This window comes from Anas acuta, chromosome 3, assembly GCF_963932015.1.
Source record: "Anas acuta chromosome 3, bAnaAcu1.1, whole genome shotgun sequence".
In the NCBI taxonomy this organism is placed as follows: Eukaryota; Metazoa; Chordata; class Aves; order Anseriformes; family Anatidae; genus Anas; species Anas acuta.
In genome coordinates, this window is record NC_088981.1 from 86,412,257 (window position 1) to 86,436,964 (window position 24,708).

The 24,708-nt window shown below is 38.7% G+C and overlaps 1 protein-coding gene across 3 annotated transcripts; it reads left to right on the forward strand.

Annotated features, from left to right (window-relative positions):
• Positions 1-425: 425 nt before the first annotated feature.
• Positions 426-23,142, forward strand: SLC17A5 (solute carrier family 17 member 5). Of its 3 annotated transcripts, XM_068678167.1 has the most exons (12): positions 426-613; positions 1,082-1,166; positions 3,474-3,670; positions 4,901-5,134; positions 5,641-5,728; positions 8,188-8,274; positions 9,513-9,631; positions 10,474-10,632; positions 13,139-13,271; positions 14,880-15,027; positions 19,873-19,963; positions 21,437-23,142. In XM_068678167.1, exons 1-12 carry the CDS (start codon positions 554-556, stop codon positions 21,572-21,574), a joined length of 1,539 nt encoding a protein of 512 aa, XP_068534268.1. In that variant the 5' UTR covers positions 426-553; the 3' UTR covers positions 21,575-23,142. The 3 variants fall into 3 exon arrangements, with proteins under 3 accessions (XP_068534268.1, XP_068534266.1, XP_068534267.1); XM_068678165.1 differs by lacking the exon at positions 1,082-1,166 and having other exon boundaries at positions 426-617; XM_068678166.1 differs by lacking the exon at positions 426-613 and having other exon boundaries at positions 863-1,166.
• The last annotated feature ends 1,566 nt before the right edge of the window (positions 23,143-24,708 follow it).

Here is a 24,708-nt window from a genome sequence, read left to right on the forward strand (position 1 = left end):
AAAGAGCTTTATTATGTATGCTGTGGTGCTTGTTCGCTTTGTTGTGTATGCTGTGATGCTTATTCACGCATTTACATTGCCGTGTTTCCAGCCTTCCCTCCAGGAACTCCGCACACGAGCAGCGCCTGCTCCCCAGACACTACAAATTACCATTATAACGCCCTTCAGGCGGAGGAGCGCTTTGCGGTTACGGGGAAACCAGCCCCAACCTCGGGCCTGCCCCAGTTTAGAACCGATTTCCAGCGCCCGCACCCCACTGGGGGCTGCAGGAGGCCACCCCCCGCCGCCTCAGCGCCCCGCTTTCCCCGGGGGGGGCTCCGCAGCGACCCCCTCGGCCAGCCCGGAGGGCGGCAGGGAAGGAGGGGCGGGCGGCGCTGCCCTCACCCAAGATGGCAGCTGAGGGCCGGCGCCCGGAGGGGCGGAGCGGGGCGGAGCGGAGCGGGGCCGGCTGCGGGGCGGCTCCGCGGCGGCTGCGGGGCTCCCGGCCGCTGCTCCCGGCCTCTCCGCCGTGGCGGCCGGCGGGCTGGCGCTGGGCACGCTGCGGGGCGGCGCGATGGAGCCCGAGGAGGGCGAGGACCGCACGCCGCTGCTGAAGGAGCCCCGGCTCGACGGAGCGGGTGAGGGGAGCGGGCGGCGGCCGAGCCCAGCCCGGGCTGCGGGGCCCGGCAGGGGGCGGGCCGGGCTGCGGCGCCTCCCCGGCGTCGTGTCGCCATGGAGCCGGGCAGGGCTTGGGGCGGCTGGTGGGGAGAGGAAGGGGAGCGGGGGAGAGGCTGGGGGTGGTCGGGGGTCGGGTAAGAGGTGTGCGGGGTGTTTTTGGGATTAGTGTCCCAGGAGAAAGTGTGAAGGTGACAGCGAGGCGGTGGGGTCCCGCAGCGTGCCCTACAAAGTAACCTGCTCGCCGAGCAGATCCCTTACGGGACAGCGGGTAACAAAACGGCTTAAAAGCTCCGGGGTCAGGTTTTAGGGCAGTGCCCTGCAGCAGAGGTAGCGCACCTCACCCACAGCACACAGCACGGAGCTACTTCCTTTAACCGCCCTGCAGCCTGCGGTGCAGACCTGCTTCCCGTAGCTGCAATTCAAGGCTCTCGTTCACTTATATCTCCTTTTAAACATGCTCCTGAAGTCAGAGTTGTCCCTAGATGTAGCACCCGTTGGTACCGGTCAAGGTAAGATCCACAGCGTCATGGTTAGCAGCCTTAAGCTTTAGGGGGGACGAGAGTATCTCTTTGCCAGTGAATGTGGTGGTGTCCTAAAGAGGTGCGTAGCCAAAACACAACTGGAATCTTCTTGAACCTTCTATTAACTTCACCTAATGTTCTCAGATGTTGCAAATGCACTTAGCAGGAAGATATAAAAAAAAAAAAGTCATTAGTGGTCTTAAGTTCTTACACATCGCCTTTGTGGAGCTTGCTCTCCAGATGAGGCATGCACCAGCACGAGCCTTCCAGAGGCAGAGTAATGGATGCTGCAGTAAATCTGCCTTTCCAAGGACAGGTTATATCATAAGTGCCATCTCAAGTCTTCTGTTATTATTGTTTAACCCCAGCAAATAGAGGCACAACAACGGAAAGGTTAAACAGCTTTACTTGCAGTTATATTCATTAGTTTAATTTCAGCGACTATACATTTTCTATTGAAAGGAAATTGCTTTTCAAACAACAGCAAAGGGCAGTGAAGCTACTTGACTTGTTTTTCTGCATTAAGCACTTCCTGCTCTTGGTGCCTGTTGTTTTGAAAGCAAGCAATAAAGTCTTAGCTATATGTCATTTTAAAGTGACATAAAAGCCAAGGCAAATGAGAGCAGCAAAGTCTCCTCTATGTCAGTTAAAAACCAGGTACTCCTTTTTCAAATGCCACCAAAGCAAGACTTGCCATTACTGTAGGTCTGGAAGATGTTTTATGTATTTGCATAGTAGCCTCTCTTGTTACTCATTTACTAAAGAAACATAGCAAATAATGCCTCACTGTCAGCGTAACAATTTGTTCAGCCTTAGTTAACTTCAGATAGGTTTATCAGGGACAGAGACCTCAAAAAAAAAAAAAAGAAAGAAAAAGAAAAAGTTCTACAACTTTCATGAAGACTGCAGTCTCCTAGAAAGGCTCTGTTGGTGCCCCTAGAATTAAGGGATTGCATAGACTCATTACAGGTTTCTAGAAGGTTTCTGTGAAGAGGAGAGTCTTCAGCTAGCTTGTCCCCAGGGAATGCTTTTTGCTTCTTACTGCAGATCACAGAATCCAGTCAAGAAACATGCTGCAGCTGCAGATCGGGCTCCAGCCAATCCTGCTGTTCATAGATCTACTTGTTCTATTCAGAATTTAAATGCTGAATAGTCAGAGAAGCAATTGCTGCAGACTGAAGTAGTATCTGCAGGTGCTGATTGCCAATGCTGCCTCAGTTTCAGATGTCCAAGTTATAAAATTTTCTGTTATCACCACAGTTTCCTCACGAGGGGAAACTCCACCCTGGAAATATTTGTACATTCAGCGGATTCTTCATGTCATTTCTCAACACTTTTGACATTTCTGCTTTGGTAGCTGTAGGCATCCCCGGTTCAAAAAAGTATCTGCAGAGCTATAAACTGTATTTTGTATACAGCCTCCTGGCTGAAATACATCTCGACTCTGATCTGAATCTCCTGGCACTGATCAATGATCTCTGCCAAATACTGCAGTGTCCTACTGTCAGAGGAAATTGATAACAGTGACAGTGCAAAGCCCGATATTGGGGTGTAAACAGCTGACAGAGTTGGTTTAATGCCACAATACAGGTTTAATGCTGAATCTAAGACCCATTTTCCTTTGACAACCTCATTATTATATAGTGACTGCAAGAAAAGGGGCAGATTGGATAACTGAAACTGCTACAGTTCTACAGTGCCTTAGCAGTGTTTGCCATTCTTTTTTTCTGCCTTTTTTTTTCCTTAGGCAGCTATTAACAAACATGTATTGGTTTATAAACGAACATACAGAAGGAAAACTTGTCTTAAAAAAACAGCTTCACTGGCTGTTTTTTAATGCTACTTTAAGAGTTTCAGTCCATCTTGAACCATTTTCAGGTACATTAAAGGCTTCCTGATGGTTTCATTTATTTTATTTTTATTTTTTAGAGTGAAGTTCCAGGTTGAATAATTATTACTGTATGTTCAAGAGGACTTGTGAATGCTTCTACATCTATTTCCACAGGCCACACACCACATTTCCACTGCAGCCCCTACACTTGTGTGCACAGCTACCGGTAGTCTAAACCAGAATCACCTTTGTTTCATACATCAGTAGAAAAATATGCGTTATTTTTTCCACCCTGATCTCTCTCTACCCATATTGAGTACACTCCTCAAGACTACTACAAGTTTATTTTTTTTTTACCCGTAAATTTCTGAGATTATAGTAAAAACTGCTTGTCACTTGCTCTTTTGTTTTTGTTGTTGTTGGGTTGTGTTAAAACAAAAACTTGTTATTTATTCTCCTTTCAGTCCCTGCCTGCTGCTCAGCTCGCTACAATCTAGCACTGCTGGCCTTTTTTGGGTTCTTCCTGCTGTATGCATTGCGTGTGAACCTAAGTGTTGCTCTGGTGGATATGGTGGAACCTAACACAAGCTTAGCAAAGAATTCAACTTCCAACGTGTGTCCGGAGCATTCCTCAACCATAAATACTCCTCGCAACACAACGGTGAGGTCTCAAACATACCTATCTGAAACGTGGCATGTAAAATTATTTTTAATAAAGGCTCTGATTGATGAGTCATGCTTAGAAGGCAAGAGAACTGGCTGCTCGTTACCAGATAGCCTTTGCAGTGCTGCTCTTTTAAATCAAATCCAAAAAATAATAGCCTTAAATGACTAGCTGATTTAGAAGTGCTGTGCTCAGGGTAAGGTTTTAATTTTTTTTTTTTTTTTAATGTACGTCTTTCTGTGCTGTTCTTCACAAATTAGCTGGTCTGACCTTATAGATTATTATGACTCACTGTTTCATATGCCAGTGATCAACTGTTTCTGTTACATCTGCGTCAGAGCTCACATCACTATCTACGTTTGCTTAGGTATTGTACAGTTCTGGGAGTGTGAAATTTCATTTTAAATTAACTAAAATGCAACGTTTTTCTCTTCTCTTCTTTGATTGCTTTCCCTGATCACAATTCTTGACTTTATATCTTTCACCTCCTCACTTTCTGTGCAGTAATCCTTAAAATCACATTTAACTATGAAAAGTTATGTATGTCCAAATTAACAAAACTGTTTTTAAATATAATCTCACCTTATAACCAAGGTTTATTACTGAGCCCTCTTGCCCTTTTCCTGCCTTTGTCTTGTTTGTTTGGAGGTCATTTATTATTTATCATGAACAAATTCCTTTTGCGTGTTGTACGGGAAGAAGATTCTCCCTCATCACTTCTGCAAAATAAATGCTGCTTATTTAGGTGCTCGTAAATAGGACTTTTGGAAGTGATCCCAAACTTTAAAATCACTTCCTTGGGCAACCGTTTATGTCCTCTTGCTGACTTCTTTTATTGCTTCCTTATCTCAGCCATCTTTGCTTTATTGCTTTTCTGCTAAACTCATTTTCCTCTGCCAGGCTTATCCTGTTCTTCCATCTATGCTTGCGAGTACTGTCCTTGGTTGTTCTTTTTCTTTATATTAAATTTAAGTATCTGCTTCTCCTGGTTTGCTTTTCTCGTAAGTTTTCTGCATGAAAAGCCATTTTCCAGAGTGCAACAGAATGCCCATGCCGTGATACAGAAGTGGGATTTGCAAATCTTGTGAAGATGGAGACCCTACAAAAGGCCATGAAAGATCTGCAATTTAGGCATGAAGGACTAATTAATCAAATTCATATAAAATATGGTCAGAGAAACTGCTGTCTTGAACTGACTGACTTTTGGGTTTTGTTTTCTCTTTTAAGGGAAAAAAGTATTCTTGGGATGCTGACACTCAGGGATGGATTCTTGGTTCTTTTTTCTACGGCTATATTGTTACTCAGATTCCAGGCGGGTATCTTGCAAGCAAAATCGGAGGGAAGCTCTTGTTGGGCTTTGGTGTCTTTGGCACCTCGGCATTCACCTTGCTTACTCCCTTAGCTGCGGATTTGGGAGTTGGCTACCTCATAGCTGTCCGAGCCTTGGAAGGACTGGGAGAGGTAATCCTTTTTTTCTATGTAACTTGAAAATGTATCCCAATAATTTATTGATAAATTGTAGTGATTAGACCCTGTCACTGTTGGTATGCTGGAGTAGTGCAAGGATTGTTTACTTTGGAGTAGTCTAATTTTATTTTTTGAATAATTAACCAATTTGCCCTATTTTTTAGCCTAAGCTTTTTTTAAAAAGAAAAAAGATAGTTCCAGGTTTGTCTCAAGTGTCTTTACAAATAAAACCTTTCTCATTTGTCAGAACCCAAGAGTTCAAAACCATATTGTTTGTATTCTTGCAACCTTTCCAGTATATGCAGATTCAAAAGCAAGAGAAATTAATTTTACCACCTTACTGTCACAGCTTACATGTTTATTTTTAAGTGGTTTCTTGCTAGGCAAGAAGCTAATGGGTTTTACTACTGCTTTTTAATGAAATATTCCTTTGAAACATGCAAACTTGAGGGAAGTTCTAAAATTGTTACTTTTCAGCAGAATGGCATTTTGTGTTCTAGGGTGTTACCTTCCCAGCTATGCACTCAATGTGGTCTTCTTGGGCCCCGCCACTGGAACGCAGCAAGCTCCTCAGTATTTCATATGCAGGTGAGAAGTTCCCACGCTGGTAACAGGATTATACATTTTTACTGCAGTAACAGGGAGGATTGACTTAAATCAAAGGGATTTATATTATCAATTTTAATCAGCATTTAATCTGAAAAGCATAACACTGAATTAAATCTTGCTTTGCATTCATTATCTTCATTTTTTCATGGCTTTTTTAGCCTCCAGTTAAGGTATTGATCTGCAGTGAAGTATAAACTTCGAACTGCGGTATCAAGCAGTACAAAGAGTTATTGTGAAGCTGATTAATAGAAGATATTGTAAATAAAGGAAATATAACAGCAGAAATAAGATGGGAATCACAGGATTATTATTCTTATTTTTTAAGAGGTGGTTTTGGAGGAACTTGAAGAAAATACCTGAAAATATCAGGTATTGCTGCAAGAGCAGCTTGTCAGAGATCAGTACCCTCTGACAATATTCTTTTAGATACTCCATGTGTGGAGGGTGTAATGTTTAATACAAAATGTACTTATTTGAGTATATTTGATGTTACGTGGGATTTTTTGATTTACAGAGTGAGACAAAGCGTACTGAAAACATAACACAGTCGTAAGTTACACTTAGCAAAGTATAGCAGTCACAATACCCAGTTCAAGTGCAATACCAACGTGATTCCCATTATCTGTCTCTGTGATGTCTCTGCTGTCACGATGCTGGGTGTCTCCGTTTGCTGGGAAGGAATGTGTGAGTTGAAGCCAGCTTGAGCCCGTTGCCCTTTTCGACATTATTTTGTTGGTTGTTCAGTTTCTATACTCGGTGTTGAGTTGTGTCACATATTAACTCCCCTGATGCTGGTCTAACTAAGGGGGATATTCACATGATTTTAGTGAACTCAGAGAAAAACATTTACACTATCAGTTGATCCACTCAATTGATAGAGCTGTTTGGCTAATGCAAAGGCTGCCCCTCCAGTCCCCTTTGTGTTGAGATAGCCAGCTTTCCTTACAATGGCTCTAGTCAGTCACACCCTGCATTATTCCCTGAGCATCATGGACAGTTACAGGGCTATACTGTGTAAACAGTGACTGCAGTTTCTAGTGAGTGTAGTAGCTTGCTTGTGCATGTGCCAACAGGAATGAAGCCTTAGTCCTTTCTTCTTCCTATTTCCACACTTCCCTCCTAGTCAAGTGTCTCATTCCTTCCTGTGTGCTATTTCAGGCACTCATCAGACCCTACCATGACCCACTTTAACCCACCTAATGCATCAGATGGTCTTTTTCTCTTTAATATCTATTTTCTGACATATTAGTGAGTTAAATCTGCTTGAAAAGAAGTCCGCACTTGAGAAGACAGCATACAAAATAAGTAGAGTACAGAGCTGGGGTTGACACTTAACTGCTTTTAGCAGTTAAAAGCTTCTAAATTAACCCTTTGTGAAGCCATATGCTAAAGTATAGGTGAGAAGAGGCTGTGACCTTGAACAGCAGGCGTGGATGGATAAGGCACCTTGTGTAAACTTAACAAAGTGTTTCCCTTTTCCCCACATTTTCTTGGTTGGCAGTCACATGGACTGTGGCTGAGAAAGTCCTGATCCTGTTGACTTTGTAACTGAACACATGACAGAGTTACATGTAGTTACTTTGCTTTGTATTTAACATAAAGTATGTGGTTTCATTGTTTTGTGGTTGAAGCTTTCTGCCTCAAATAAAAATAGTTTCCATAAAGGAGAAATCTGGGTAGCCAGTGTATCGATACAATCTAATGTTTTCTGAGCTGAGATTAGGTTTGGAAAAGCAATTGTATAATTAATATTAAGAGGCAAGGTTTGATATTTATCACCAGTTGAAGGCTCCTGAGTATGTAAATAATATGGGTGCTACCTGCCACCCTTTTCAAAATGTATCTTGAATTGTATTTCAAGAATTGTTCGTTCCTGCTTTTGGCTTGTATCAGGACTGGAATCTGCTGATCTTTCCCTTCTACTTTGCCTGACCCTACGCACTGTCAAGTTCAGGGACTGTGCAGTTAGAACCTGCTGGCTGTATGGATGCCTTCTGGCTCCTGTGTCAAGCATTTCTGTTTCAGTAGGAGTTATGGGCAATTTGGTTATAGAAAATCAGAACGTTATTTCCCCCTTCCCTCCCTGGGTCCTTGATTGCACTGTGGTCAGCTCCCTCAGAAAGGTCATTTGACTAAGTTGTATTGTTTTGAATGTATTGCAGCCGCTACGTTTTTGGAGACAAATGTGCCAAGAATGCTGTCTCATTGCCTTCTGTTTGTTATTTTGGCTGTTTAGGACCTTGTGATTCCCGTTTTCTTGGAGTTGCCAAAGCAGTTTATGGTGCCTTTTGTTTCTTTCAGGAAACACCACCCTCTAGTGGTGGTGACAAATCTTAGCTGCATGGTTTCTTAGAAGAAAATAAAATACATGTGAATTAAAATAAATAAATAAATAAAAATAAAGGGTCTAGAGATGATGATTTTTTTTTTTCTGGTAGGTGCACAGCTGGGAACTGTTGTCTCTCTGCCACTGTCTGGTTTAATTTGTTACTACATGAACTGGGTTTACGTGTTTTACATATTTGGTAAGTTTTGTTTTTTTTAAAAAAAAAATATTATGCCATATATGCAATCCATATTTTTTTTGAAAGCTATGGTATGTTGGTTTAGTATGTCTTATGTCTTAAACTTAATTTAAGTTTTAAAGACATGTTCAACATGTAGGGCTGTCATTTTTTGTTTTTTATTTTTTTATTCCTGGGAAATTAGAGGTATTTAAAGCTAGAAAGATTCCTTTGCTTCCAATGAACAAAGATGTCTCTGAGTTGGACAAAAGTTGGCACAAGTCAAATGTTCTCAGCTTTCCCACCACTCAGAAATAACTAGCTGGAATTTCTTATTTGAAGTGTGAAATTAAGTTAATAACTTTAATCCCAGGAGCAATGATTCTTGATGAAATCTTTCACTACTATGAGTGAAAGAACGTCTGAAAAGTTACTGCTGTTTTAAGTGGAAACTCTGTGAAAATTTCTCTAGCAGTCACAGGAACCCTGAAGGAATGCCCCAAATGCAAGGAATAGCATATTTGCTAATGTTCTAGAAGAAGCTCAAACATAAAATAGTTGCTAATAGGATGTCATAGGTCTAACATGCTTTTTATAGGTTTATGTACATTTCAAAGTTGTTTCATGCTCTGCACGGGGAAAAGAGAACCAGAATAAAAGACAAGGCTTACACTTTACTCAGCAGAACCACCTCTAATTAAAACTGTTCAAAACAGAACTAGACAAAATAAATGACAATGTTTAAGTGAAATTAAAATACAGGTAATTTGAACCAATTTTTATAAAGCTAGCTTTTTCAGATGACTGTTCTGGTGCCTTAGCTTAAAAGGGAAAATAAAGATTGGCATATTCGTTAAGCTATATGTAGTGATTTTCTGTATGCGTGTGTGTATGCAAAGTGGTTCTTTTGTGATTAAATTCCTCTGTGTGAGCTGTATCATTTATGGCTGTTCCACGTGACTGATAAAAGTACAATGTGGATGTGTGTGTGGCTTTCTTGCTGTCTGAGGCACTTCCAGGAGGGAGAAGGGGAGAGGGGGGGTGAACTTCCTGCTTAGTCATCTTTATTACTTATAAATGGGTATTGTTCCCTTTGAGGAGCTAATGTTTTTAAGTAGCTAAAAGGTTTTTTCCAAATACCCAAATGTAATTTTAATGAATGTTATTTTTCTAACTAAATTATCCAAGAGCATTATTCACTCAGTGTAATTGCTCCTATTTTTATTTCTGCCTCTTCACCCATCTTTTCCCAACAATAGGTGCGCTTGGCGTATTATGGTTCTTCTTCTGGATGTGGCTGGTTAGTGACACACCAGATACTCACAAGAGCATTTCACATGCTGAAAGGGAATATATACTTTCTTCTCTAAAAGATCAGGTACAGCACTTTGGTATAGCCTTGTTTGCTTACATAAGAACCTAAACTTCAAGTATTGTTGATAGCAAAATGCTCTCTTGATAGAAAAATGTCCTTAATTTGAGATAAAGGCAGAACTTGTATAAATGAGAAAATTGCTAATTAAACAAAGCATTTGTAGTAATGCTTTTTGTCACAAATGTTGTGGTGCTTTTTAATAAAATACTCAGGTCTATCATATGTCATTAAAAGAAACATTGACCTGTATCATGTTCCTAAAATTCATTAAAAAAAAAAAAAAACATTTTGTACATGTATCTTCTAAGGAAGAAAGTGAGAGGTTACTGTTTGCAGGTAAAACGTTTTAGAAATGCTAATGAGCCAGTTCCTAAAGCATGCATATGAGTTTATTCCTGTGACTGGGGATATGCGTTTTTATGCTGTGAAGCTGGCTGAGAGATCAAAGCTAATATCTAGGATTGAGTAGGAAAGATTTAGCTAAATGCATCACGAGTGACTTTAAATATTTAATTGTTATGGGTGAAAGCAGGAGGCAACAAATCTCGATAAGGGAAAGCGTGTTTGTTTTTTTTTTTTTTTTAATTCTGATTATAAAGTGTAATAGCAATTGGTTTACAATACTAAACAACAGAGCAGTAACATGCATTAGTATACCTTTAGTGAGAACTGAAATTGCTGGTGAATTCTTCTATTGACATACTCGCATCGTGCATTTCCAAATGCATGATCACTGTAGATTTGGGTAGGATTTTAACGCCTGTAGTAACTGTTCATCTTGATGTCCTGATAATTCTTTCTATTATTATTTTTTTCTTTTTTCTCCTCTGTCTCCTGCTTGCTAGCTTTCTACACAGAAATCTGTTCCCTGGAGACCTATGCTGGAGTCCCTTCCACTGTGGGCTATCGTTGTGGCACACTTCTCTTATAATTGGACTTTCTATACACTTCTCACGCTCTTGCCCACATATATGAAGGAGATCCTGCGGTTTGATGCACAGGAGGTGAGATAAATAATTCAGAACAAAGTGATTATATTCTTAAAGAAATACAATAACAGAGGTCTGACGTGATATTTAGAATGGAGACACTTGGAATGTAAATTAATAGCTGGGAAATGGTGAAATAATTCCCCAGAATTAAGGAGATGCATCTACAATTTTGTGTGCATTGTCTTTTCAACTGGATTTCAGGATTTGATATTTATTTGATATTTAGCTTAACAATAGCTTTTCAGCTCATTTTTTCTGGTTGAAGATGTGTTGCTCATTTCTAACTACTCTGATTTAAAATGATTAAAAATACGTATAACAATAACTACAATAACTATAAAAAATGTATTTCTCTGATACATGGTTTGCATGACTGCTTCAAATTGTATAGTGTCTTTTATGGCTTCAGAAATACTCTCTACTTCTTTTTAGCTCACTCATAAAGGAAAAAATTGTCTTTTAACTGAACATTAAGGGCATCATCGGATAAGTGACGTTTTAAGTATTTTAAGGAGGGAAAAAAAATACACTTCAGTGTGATTGGTTCTTCTTCCAAATCATTATTTTCTTTCATTTCTTCAGTGAGTAGCAGAGATACAATAAGTTATTTTAACAACAGGATGAAACAAAATCATAGACTTTAAGTCCAGAGATGGTGCTTTTCAAGGTTTTTTTTTTTTTTTTTTTTTTTTAATGAAATGATTTATCAGGTAAAAAATAAAGGGTTGAAAATGTTTATATGGCAGTTAGTTGACTCTTCTTTTCTTTTTCTTCTTTCTTCAATGGAAAAACATCCGCAATACTGTCTCCAGTATAAGCTGGTACTTCTCAGGTAAAAAGGTCCTCAGGTAGAGATTTCAAGAAGCTTAGCAGAGCCTTTTCCTGGCTTAACACCTGAGACTGGTTTAGAGCAAAATGGAGATATACACCATGCAAGAAGGATGTGATGCCAGCAATCTTGTAAGGAAAAGATGAGGAATCTGTGTAAAAAGAGAAGGTTGCAGTCAAGCATACTACAAAAAATGGCTGGAAAAAATGGCTGAAGTTGCTCTTTAGATTCCTTATTATGCCTCCCTAGGGAACACCTGAGTAAGCATCTATGAAAGGCATATGTTACGCAATGCATGTATGTTGTAAGACTCCATTGCATGAAATGCCAGCAGGTTCTGCTGTGGTTTCCTGTGTCTAAGGGTTATGTTACTTCTTTTTGGAGTGACTCCATCGGTGCTGACTATTGTGACACATTAAAGAAAACAGAATGTTTTTTAAAAATTGCATAATAGTGTCAGACTAGCTTTCTTTACCACGCATTTAGTTGTAAATTCCATTAGTGTGTAAAATATTGTGCAGTAGCAACTGCATAGTCCACCAGTTTCCATCCTATAATAAAGAGATCAGTTAAAAATTAATGCTGTGTCTTCGGACAGTGCTTCATAGTCACAGTAACAAAACAAACAAACCTTTTATCTTCTGTTTTTCATAATTTCAGTTGTTATTTTTGAAAGCCAAGCATTGGAACCTAGCAGGCAACAGCTTTGGATGTGGACAGAGTAAATTTCAGATGGGGATGTGTTTGTAGTGTCGTGTAAAATTAAATGTCCTAGGAAAGCTTTCACTTCTTCTTTGCCAAATATACATTTTACAATAGTGCATAAATGTTACAGTATTTCTATCCAGTGGCTATCCAGATACCTCTTTTTAAGCTTAGTTTAGGTGAAATTATAGTTCAATTATCAATAATTATTTTTAATAGCATGGAAAGGCTGAAAACTGATGCTGCTCAGCAGAACTTGTGTTTCCCTCATCAGAAAAAAAGCAAGCATAATCAGGCACAAGTCACTAAACAGCTCTTGTTTAAAGAAATGGAAGTCAGCAGGTGACATTGGTGTAAGTAATGGCAAGTCCTGAGTAATAGCTTTGCTTTGAGATCATAGGATGCCCAGACAGAATCTGATGAAAGTCTTAATTCTGTGTCTTCTCTGGTTACAGCCATCATCAGATGTGTCAGCAGATAGCTGTGGGATAGCATAACATTGCAGAGTAGTAGCAGTATAGAACCCTGAGATCACAGATTCCACAACAGCTTTCAAAATCGTGTATAATATCTGTATAATACTTACAGCTTCCACTGACCTTAGTAACTCATTGATTTGAAACTTGTGTTTCTGGGTACTTGCAAAATTGTGTTAATGACCACAACATACCTTTTTTGCATAGTTTCCTTTTTCCTGACCAGTTGCTTATTTAAGCCTTTGAGTTTTTCAGCTGGCTGCGTTGGTAGTTATGGCTCAAGTCATGCAATGAAGAGTTTACACATCAGTAACTTGAAAATGCTTTGCCTTTTCTGTCCCTAGGTTTCTCTCCTGGTAAAAACCAACAATAGTTACGTGAATGGATGTTCCTAACACTCCTGACTCAAACTCTGTTACTGCTCCAAGACAAGTGATTTTTTCAGCAAATTGAACTGTCATTTCAGTGTTTTAACTGTGGTTTTGTTCTTTTTTAATCTCCTTAACAGAATGGCTTTTTATCTGCTCTGCCTTATTTTGGCTGCTGGTTATGTATAATTCTGTCTGGGCAAATTGCTGATTATTTACGGGAAAAGCAGAAGTTCTCCACTGTTTGTGTTCGTAAATGTTTTACCCTAATAGGTAAGTGCAAGTACTGTCTCTTGGAACATACTATGGGGCCATTCTGTGGAAAAAAATTAAAGCTTGGGGAGTGAATTGTGACAATTTGGTGTGAGATGAGGCAGGATTGTGCGTGGCGTGAGAGGAGCCACTCTTCGACAGCATAAATTGTGCTAGGTTGTGGAAGTGCAACTAAAACAAGCACAGTGTTTTTTCACTCTGCATAATCCCCACTCCTGAAATTGGAGAATGTACATTTGTTTCCTGCTGAGAAGTGTTGAACAAGTGCTGTGCTGCTGCACTTAATATCAAGCAAGAGAGAATTCATCTTGGTGAATTTTCATGATATTTCATGAAATATTATTTCAGTATTGCAATAAGCACTATAACAGTACAGTAAAAGGTAATATATCTGCAGTTTGCATTCCTCAGCTTTGTGTAGGAACATCTTTTTTCCTTTTTTCTCTCCTGGAATATTCCAGAGTCGACACGTTGACAACATTCCTTACTAATTCATGAGTAATAAACTTTTGAAGACTGTTCTAGACCACAGGTTGAAGTGGAGCTTGTAGACTTGATTCTTTCTGGAAGAAATTGTACCTGGCTTCTGTTGGTCTATAGAACTTGGGGTTTACTGTTTCTGTCAGTACTTAATTTTTTCAAATATCATGTTTCTTTGCCTTTTTAAGGTTTAGGTAATGTCAGCTGGAGCCAAAGTGAGAATACAAAAGGTGTAAATTGTCCTTTGAATTGATGTAGTAATTAAATTACAAATGAGAACAGGTGGTTGTCTACACATTCACATGTATTGTCCCTAGCCACCATCAAGCTGTTTAGGTGCTTGTTATTTTAGCAAACTGGCTTCATACATCAAATATAGCCCTTAAATACTATTTATTTCACTTTATTTCAATGGAATTATGAATGACAGAGGCAGGTGGAATATTCAGTGAGTGCATTCTTTGTTTTTTCAGAAGAAAGATTAATCGTAAGAGACGCTTGACAAAAAAATGAAAGGAGTTAGACTAGAAAAAATAACGAGTAAAGACTGAGATGAATTAAAGATTGAGGTGTGTATTCAAGTGGGCAGGGCAATGGTGAAATTTACTACGCTTCTTAGAATCACTGCTCACAGCCTCTGAACTTTTCACAGTTGTCTTGTGAGGGTGAGCAAGAAAAAAAAAAGCAACATAAATACTGTATCTCTTTTAAAAAGATTAAAAAGAGATCCTCAAAAGTCAGTGTTGGCTCCTGAAACCTGGATATTTAAATGGGAATAACTTCTTTGCAGTGCATTGTTCACCTATTGGTCTGAGTGCAGCTTCTGTTACTTGTACAATCGTAAATAAAATGAACTTGTGAAGTCACTTTTAGCAGTACCATTGGCTTTCAGGTGAAGCTTGTTCTTTTAGGCTAGAGTAGGATTTTTCTAGTCTGTCCAGCATTTCCTGAGACAGCCACAGGTCTGTAAACCATCTGCGCTTCCTCACTGGCCTACTGTATTGCACGTAGTGAAGTGCTGGATTCTGTACACTAGATGGTGTTGGAGGTTGTATGTATGCATAGCTCAGAGCCTCTTAATGTCTCTATGGTTAAAAGTCTCCTGATTCTAAAATTTCTGTTTTGAAGGAATGATTGGACCTGCAGTGTTCTTAGTAGCAGCTGGATTCATAGGATGCAACTACGCGCTGGCTGTTGCATTTGTGACCATATCAACAACACTAGGAGGATTTTGTACGTCTGGTTACAGCATCAACCATCTGGACATAGCACCTTCGTGAGTATTGCTGAAGCAATTGTTAATGTATGACCACTTCTGTTGTATTCCTGGAGTGCCTGGGAGCTTTAGCTATTGGCCATACTGCTGTACAGACCTGGAATATAAACAATGACAATGACTCAGGTTTACAGTTTTAAACACTGTATTTGCAAAAAAGTGCAAGTTTGGTAGAGAATATGATATGAACAACAAATTAGCTCTGTAATTCAGGCTTTTTTTTTGTTTGTTTGTTTGAAAAACATATTCTGTGTCCTGGTATTAAAATTATATTTGGAGTAGGTGACCTGTTATCACTAGATGATGAATCTTGCATATGATTAATCCAAACTACATTTTTAAAAGTCATTTAAGAGTAAAGTCATACTACAGTTTGTATTTTCTCCTCTGTTAAAATTCAGAACCCGACAGATCCATCTATTTCCTGAGAGGCGCATATATATATACATATATATGTATGTAGATTCTTTTGAACCTTCAAATAAGCATTCTTTGCACTGGTAACAGTCAAGTACTTTGCTCTGTTGTTAATTTACCTATCTGCAGTAGCACTTACGTATGAGCAGGGTCAAATGACTTTATGACCAAATAAAAGAGTGCTTATATACTAATGTGTCAGATGAAAAGAGTTTATCTGTGAGTGGAGATGAAAAAATGTTGTAGAGATGCTATCTAGGAAAAAATACTTAATATCTGGGCAAAACTGAAGGTGGTATCCAGGCTTTGGTGATTGAAAGGGTGGTGGTCAGGTCTACAATGATGAACAAGGTTTCACTTGTGGATGTGAAATAGTGGGACTCTTTGTCAAGTTAATCTTGACAAATTAGTTTAGGTAGCAAGCAAGATGGAAGAAACCAGTGTCTTAACTATAAACAGCGTATACTGTGAACTGAACATGAAAGTAAGAAGAATAGCACCTGTGCTGCACTTTGTTTAATATCAAGTAGGATTATGAATGTAGAAGGTCTAGTTAAAGCACTGCACCCGGAGGATTATGGGGCCATTATGCAACTTCTGTTTCAAGCTTACCTTTGCAGCTGCAGAAGTTGTTTTTCTAAAAATGTAAAACACTGTCTAAGAGTTACTTATTTTATTTTTGTGTGTTTAAAAACATGAAACACAAGCATTAACATCAAGAGACATTATTTGTGTAAGCTCATTAATGGCAGAACTTGGATGTGTCTAGAGAGGGAGGCTGGCATCCATTCCTAAGCCCTGTACCTGACAGCTGTAGTAGTTGGAGAGCATGTAATAGCTGAGGCAGGGCATTACAGGAGAAAAGAAGGGTCATATTTAAGGTAGACAAACATTGCTTGTGGGAATTCATTCCTTTCATTGCTCTGTCAGAGTTTACATGTGGTCAGTTGGACCAGCCTCTTGTGTCTGTGAGGGCCATGTTCTTACCCTATAATTTCAAGAAGCGCTCATCTCTCTTCATAACTAAAGAATTCCTAAAAGAGCAGGTTCCTGAAGTGTAATATGTAATGGGGGTCTGCAGCAGCTTGAGTCCAAACTTAAACGTATCAATTGGGAAGTGAATGTTGGATCCAGTGACATTACTTGAGGCCTAGCTGATTTATTACTTGTTTTCTGGGTATGTCTTTTCAAGGTCTGAAGTCTAGTTATTAAAATTGGAAGTACTGAGTGTTAATGAAGTCAGCAGGAGCTGTGCTTTGAACATAAGAGCAATGTTCATAAATATTCTTAAAGTGGGATCCTGAGGATCTCAAGTCAGTCGTTCAGTAGGTGCATGCATTCTTGGCCTGTTTTCAGTCCCAGTCTGTAGGATTGTGACATCCATCTCTCACAAATGTTGTGGAAATAAACTTATTTTGTCAAAAATTCTACTGGAAAGCCTTTGGGATGATATAGGTGTTGAAAAATGCAACAAGAAAAAATCATGATATAGCATGCATATCAGCAGGCATAGTTAGATCTACCACGTGAACAGCTGCAGTATCCCTTGACCAAATCCCACTCTGTTCTTCCTATCCTTGACAGTCATGCTTATTCCATTTGTGTTTAAACTGGGCAAGTTTCTCGGCCCTTCGTTCCTTTCAGATAGTCCGAAGGGAGCAGACTGGTTACGAGTCTAGGAGAGGCAGGTGTCTCACTCAAAGTTCAGGAACCTGGATCTGATGTGGGCAATAGCAACGAATGCTTGCATGTACAGGAAGGCTTTACTGGACAGGAGGAACACACTCAGGGTAGAGGCTGTTTTATTGAAATCATTGAATCTCTATTCAACACATGCATGCTTTAATTCAAGGAAAATATGTTCAAATGGAGACAGAGAAGGAAAAGAGAATCTCCTTGTAACAAAGGTAATAGGAAAAGGGGAAAAAAAAAAGTCTTCAAATACAGAAACACCAGGAAGTTTAAGATGAAAGGAAAAAAAGTCTTTTTTTTTTTTTTTTTCCCCTCTGCTTAACTTTTTACAGGTGTCTGAACTTTCTTGGATGCAACGGCCATGCATCCAATGGCATTCACAATTTAAGGGATAAACTTTGCATAACTGTAAAAATCTCAAAACAAGTTCTGCATGAAAGTGTGGAGGAGACCTCTGTTAAGAGTTTGCCTTCCTGGTTTATTTATTTTTCCTTAAAACATGTTAGAATAACCAGAAGTGATTCAAAGCAATTTCAAAATGCACTTAGATGTCTATTTGCATTGGTTAAAAGTAAGCTGACTAGACTAGCAAAGAGTCCATTGTTGCTACTAAAACTTGCATTATACCAAAGAAATAATGATTACATTCTCGGGAAAAAAACATGAATGAAAATACTGATGCTGGAAGAAAAAACAGTATTTGCTCTGTGTGTTTGGTTTCTAACACATATTTATTAGGCCATCAGGGCATTGAGTTGCTGGAGGAGGGAAAGGGGCATTGTTCTTGTGGGGAAAAATGTTTTCTATTCTAATTGTCTAAACCAACATCAATACATTGCTGTGTTTATAATTTTTATTATCTCTGTCACCATGGGCCCTTATAGTATTCCACATAATGAACACCTCACATCTCTTTATGTTTTAATTTTTAATTATTTTTTTTTTACAACTTAACCACTCTTCAAGTCAATTTGTATTTGCTTATCCCCACTATGCCATGAGAATTCAACCAATAACTTGCTATTAGTCTTGCTCTATAGATGTGTCACTTTCTTTCCCATTTCATATGGGAGTCTCCGCTGTGCTGAGGGAGTGGCATAGCAGTTATCTGCATCAAACAGCAAGTGCTATCAGGAATGCAACACATGTCAGGGACAGCAGGCAGAAATAGAGGCATTTAGCCAGTAATTAATGGCCAAAGATCTATGTGACAAGAAAAAAAAAAAAAACTATTAAAATGTGTTTAAAGTTTGTCTTAGCAATATTGTGGTGCTTCAGCGTGTTGAAGACAAAATGCATTTGGTTCTTCTTGAGGGCTTTAAATGGAAAGGCTTTCGAAGGAAGCTTTTATGCTTTCACATCAGCTTTATAAAGGCATATTAATTCTTAAACACTCTAATGGAGAAACATGTTACATGCTCATTCTTATAAGAAATAAGAATCATTCTAATTACAGCAGTGGAGCTCAATCTAAAATACGTTGCCATGCTCTAAACTCGTGTGTATTGTTGACTTTCAAGAAAAATCAGCTAATAGGCTTGACAATTGACTCTTGTCAGGGGAGAAAAAAAAGAAAATGTTTTCTGATGTTATTGGACTGGATACATATCACAACCCTTTATAATACATGGTTGAATTTTCATGTTTTGGTAAATAAAATGTCAAAGCTACATACCACTCTTTGGAGATGAAATTATATTTCTGCTATGTTGTCATTATTAAATCAATGAGGACACCATTTCACTCTTAAACAGCCCAAACCAGTAACAGGGAGATATCCCAATTTTCCAGAACTACAACTGATACTGGTATTCAGTATGATTCCTCAGCCAGCAACCCCCCCTTAAAGATCTGAACTGCAGGGATCTGTGCTCTGGTGGCTGGAAGGTCGAGCTCAGACATAAAAATGTCTAGCTCTTCTTTCCTTTGAGTCTCTCTCACAAGTCTGTGCTTGTGCTACAGTTTCAAACGTGATTTTTTGGTATTGCAACACTTCTGTGAGATGTCTAATTGCACAGAGAAGAAGTGCTGAGACTTGGTTATTAAGCAAGTTACCAGTTTTTCCCAGCGAGTTTTTATGGCCGCTGGTGCATATGCATGCGCGTGCGTGGTGAAGCAACGTGTCCGTGGAGCAGGAAGCCTTGGAACAGAACTGCAAGAATGGCAACCAGTAAAACGGGTCGAGGCAGACCCATTTCCCATTGGCCCTGACCCACAGAAAGCTGCAGGGAAGGACTGCTGCAGAGCTCTGCAGACTCCTTTGGAGTATCTCTCTGTAGTATAGTGGAAATATCCATCCAATCAGTGTTAATTAATTGCCTTTTTGGCAATGACACCTGCACCATCTCTTACTGTTGCCAAACAGCACTGTCATACTCCTTGTTGTCTTTCCACTTCAAGGCATGCAGTGTTTCTTTTCTAACTTTTTCAGTGGATCCCTTCCAGATAGTTTGGTTGTGGCTTAGCAAAGGGGATGTGGTTTTGGATTATGGATTCTAAGTAAAGCCGTGAGTAATTTAACTTAAATTCCGTAACTGGCCTCTGGAGAATGATGGCATATGGAATGAATTGCCAGCGAGGTGTTACTAGAATAATAAGCTATTCCCACCTGAATACTTGTGTTTTAATTTGTCTGTGTGATCAAGATGAGGCCTGTGTGATCTGATTAGGCAAAATCGTTTCCGTGACTGATAAACAGGATAAGTTAATAAGCCTTGATGATAATTTCTCTTGCAGGTACGCTGGGATTCTTCTTGGGATCACAAATTCTTTTGCTACCATCCCCGGAATGGTGGGGCCAGTTATTGCCAAGAGCCTTACTCATAATGTAAGTCCGTTTACTTTTTTTTTTCAGTTACTATATTTTTTATCTCTATTGAATGTCAGTTCTGTCTTCTGAAGTCTGTAGTTATTAAATGGAATCTCGGATATACGTGCAAGTTCTGTTACTGTGAACAGCTTAACCTTGATCAGAAAAATAAAGATACAGTCAAAGACCTGTGTGGGGCTTTAAAATTTAGTGATTCGGCCCTTACATTCTCTTGGAATAAAATGTACATTTTTATGGCATTATGGATTCATAGTAGGTTAAAACCAACCAGACAAGACAGTTGTGGTATTATTGTAGCAAAGTAAGACAAGCTCTTACTTGTTTTCTAAAATTGTTCTCATGTGGGGTTCTGAGCTGTAAGGTCAGCATTTGTCAGATGAACCAGAAACTAGATTCAAACGTGCAGTTTTATAATGCACCCCTTTGTATCGACATTGCATGATCCGGATGTTCTAAGCAGTGTTATTCTTGCACCTAAATTGGGCAGTGTTGGATCTGACCTCCAAGATGACTTAGTCAGACAAAGGGTCATTTGAAGCAGAAAAAGGGAGAGAGAAGTTGATTACTTTTTTTTAAAAAAGAACAATATGAATTATTCTAAAATCATCTAAGAAAAGAAGGTGTGCAGACTAAGTTCATTGATACAGCTGAACTTTTGGAGTTGGTAATCACTCCAATCATTTCCTTAAAAATAACAAAAATGCTAGTTAATGCATGAATCCAAATAAATTAGGTTCTTCCAAACTCTTAACGAGTGGTGTCGATTTTTTATTATTAATATTTTGGTAGGTTGGGGCTTTTGGAGGATGGATTGGTTTTGGTTTTTTTCCCCTCATCCTAATGTACTCTCCTGGTAGTTTGTTCTTGTAGTAAGGTCATCTACAGGTTTGGTACAGTACACATCTGTAATTTAAAAATTAAAAAATTAAATAAAAATTGTCCTTAACACATATATATGCATTTCTTCTTTATTAAAAAGAACAGTTGCTATTCTGTGCTACCTGGTTTGGGTATAACTAACATATGTCTAAAAAACTTAGAGTACTAGAAGAGAAGCATTGTAATCATTTACTGCTTAGCTTAGAGGACTCCAGCTCTTGGATGATCTGACCAGAAAACAAGATAGTGTTCCCCTTATGGTAATGTTCTCTGTGAGTTTGCATAGCCTTCATGCAAATGTGGATTTAGATCTGAAGGCTGTGCATCTCAGATGATAAACTATTCCAGATAGTCCTATCAGAATTAGACTATGTAAGCTGTTTTGTTAAACTGCAGTTGACTAAAATGATAATTTGTTATGTTTGTAATGCTTTTATGTTGCTATAAAGTCAAGATGCATGGCATTTACGTTTAAATAGGCATGTGCCATCTCATCTGCTTTAAAAATACCTTTTTTTTTTTTTTCTTGGGCGTGTAGCTGTAAATTGACTGCATCTTTTTTTTTTTTTTTTTTCTTCCCCAATTTGACAGAACACTGTGGGAGAATGGCAGACAGTTTTCTATATTGCTGCTTCCATTAATCTATTTGGAGCAATTTTCTTTGCATTATTTGCAAGTGGAGAAGTTCAGGACTGGGCAGTCAGTGGCTATCACTTGCATCGAAACTGAAGGAGAAGTTGAAAATACCAAAGCTGTGCTGAATCCCAATGTGCTAGAATTATGTGACCAGAAAAGTGCCTTCCCTACTGATGCCTAGGAACCGTCAAAGCCTTTCAGTTAAAATATTTTATCTGTGTATCTTTTGTACTGAAAATCATTTGACGTTATGTGTGTGTGCTATTTCCTAACGAGAAACTACTTGGATTAAATAGAATAGATTCATGCTAGAACTTGATATCAAATATACGATCTCAGATGACATTTTAAATCAGTGTGCTAGGATCCATTTCCTTCCAGTTTTTAATTAATATTTTCTGAATTAATGTGTAGGCAGATGTTTGCTGATACTGAAATGAGAGGAAAAAGCAAAGTGATTATGTAGCACTGTGAGGAGGAATGGCATGCAAAGAATTGTACACACAGAAAAGCGGTGTTTTGATTTCCATGATGAGATTGATAGTGTTTCGCTGTTTAAAAAGCTAAAAGATTTCTAGTTTTCTACAATCTTTTATAAAGCTTTTATTTTGTCAGTGTTTTAATTATTGTCTAAGAAATGCACACTTGATTTTACTCTATTTTACGCACAAGTCTTCAAATAGAAACATTCCCTGTTTCAAGAATACAGCTTCACAATTGATACAAAGCAATGAGGAAGTGAAATATGCAGTTGTGACTGACTGAATAAGCCACGTGTTACTGTTCTCTGTAGTGCAGGTTTTTTTAAATAGGCCTTATTTTCATTCAGCTGTGCAAAGAAGAAGCAGTGCAACTCTGGTTTAAATCTAGGCAGTGTACAAGAATGATCTAGAAATAGAGGATCTGCATGTTTACTTGAAAATAACTTTCAATTTGGCAGTTCGTTTTTGTCTGTTAAAATCAATGCAGTGGAATTATTTCCTCTTTCACGTAGATGTATTTGTCAGCTTGTCATTGTAAATGCAATAGATAAGGCCATTGTAGGGAATAAATGAGGAAAATCAGTTCTCTAGTAGCCTCGTTAGTCAGATAAAAGTAGAATAAAAAGAACCAGTGCAATATCCTGATGCTATTAATCTCCCGTCAGCATAGAATTTGACACTCAAGAGCATCCTTTGCACAACAGGCAATTAAATAAATGCCACACACTAAGATTAAATTAAGTTAATGAAAACAGTGGCCTAGTTAAGAACAAATGGCTGAGTAATCTTGTAGTCACAAAGCAAAATTCCTGTGCCAAAGATTCCTGGATTGGAGCAATTAGGTAAAAAATAAATAAATGAATAGAAATCACTGGGCTCTGGGTTTTTCATTTACCACCAATGCAAAAGAAAAGCCCAGTACTAACACTGCTCCAGTGGAGCCTACCTTCCTTCATTTCTAGGAAATGGCATCTGCCGCCTCTTTTTAGCTTTAGCCATTTGGTTTTGACCTTCCTTGAAGTGTCATGTTCTCTGATGGTGGAACTGTGTTTAAATCTGTGTTTGTCTGCAGCATTTCCACAATAAACAGTGTGAAGTTCGGATGTAGTAGTTCAGTGAGAGTATGTTAAGGCTATATTGTATCCTTATTGTTTCCACAATAAATGGAATGAGTATTTACGTGTGCATCTGTTGTTGAAAATAACCACCTCCCTGAAGTTAGAATATCATCCTCAAAATATGCTGAACAAGATTGGTGGCTGGAGTAAGGAAGGGTTAATGTTTTCATGAAAAATTGCCTGCTTCAGGAGTTTCTTGTACAGCTTTACAGGTGAGTACTGTCTTCTGCCTGACACTATATTAAAAGTAATAATTTTGATTTCTGTCCACAGGAGTTTATACTTTTTCAGTAACCTTGATTTAAAAATTATAAAAACAACAAAAACAATACTAAATAAACAAAACATTTTGGGGTATAGCTTAATTAATGCTGGCAAAATATTTTCTACTAATCCTTTTGGATGAGCCTTCTGAGCTGCAAAACACACACTGCTGGCTCATGTCACATGTTTCATCCACCAGTACTCCTAGCCCTTTCTTTATAGGGCTGCTGATAGTGTTTCTATTATATTATATTACTGTATGCATAGACCTCTCCTTCAGTGTCACCTCTGTTTAGAAATGTTTCCCATGTTATGTATTTTCAAAAGTACTGATGTTTTCAGTGTCTATGTTCATCTCTTGTGACACAGGATCTTGATTAAAAAACTAGGCAGTTTCTTGTGGTGACTGTTTTTTCCTGAGAACAACATCCATGATTGTTTTTTTTGCTGCATTTTTTTTAACAGATGTACCAAAGTAAGGAGGTGTGCTCTCCATACCATCAAGAAAACTCTAATTTGGATGCCTTCCTGGAATGAGGGAAGTTGTTTCAATAAGCAGATATTCTCCATTTCAAAGCAGGAGTTGAATCACTGCTTTGGGAGCAAGTTTAAGTGTCGCCAGGTACTTTTCAGTGCATTCTCCTCAATGTCTCCTCCTGACACAGTTCTGCTTAAGCATTTCTTGGAGCATTTGGTGGAAAATTCTACCAACATTAGTAACAGAGATGAAATAACACTTAGCAGAATATCCTACAGCATGCGATAAAAGTATTGACCTGTGATCTTAACCATGCTCTTTTACAGTCTGGAAAAGTGCCTCCGTCACTCTTGAAAAGACGAAAGGCCACAAAGTAATTGGTGGTTTGTTTGTTTCTTTTTTTCAATTCCCTGTTTGTGCTAAGGGTACCAACTGTTAGTCATGCCTCTTAAAGTCTGAAGTATTTGCCACCCAAAAAAATAGTTAATTCATGTAGGCTTTTTAAGTGCTAAACTAGTGAAGTTTTATGCAACTTTTCATACTGTATAGGGATCCATGCATGCTGCTTCCCCAGCTACATGTTCCTCTGTAACTGGTGACAGCTGTATTTGCTGTGTGAAAGGGTCCTCTTACTTAATATCCTAGCAGTTGAATTCTCCTGTGTTGTATCTTTTTCTGGCTTCTTTTCTCTATCACTTATTTACTTATTTGCCAATTTATTCTCTCTACTTTCTAAGAATGTCTGATTCCATGATAAATGAACTAACCTATAACAAATCTAATATGTTTAGCATTTGCCAGGGAGGAAAGCTTTAGGTAAGGAAGTCTACACATTGCTCAGGTAAGTGAAGGGAAGTTTGAATGGAAGGGCATTGTCTTCTGTTA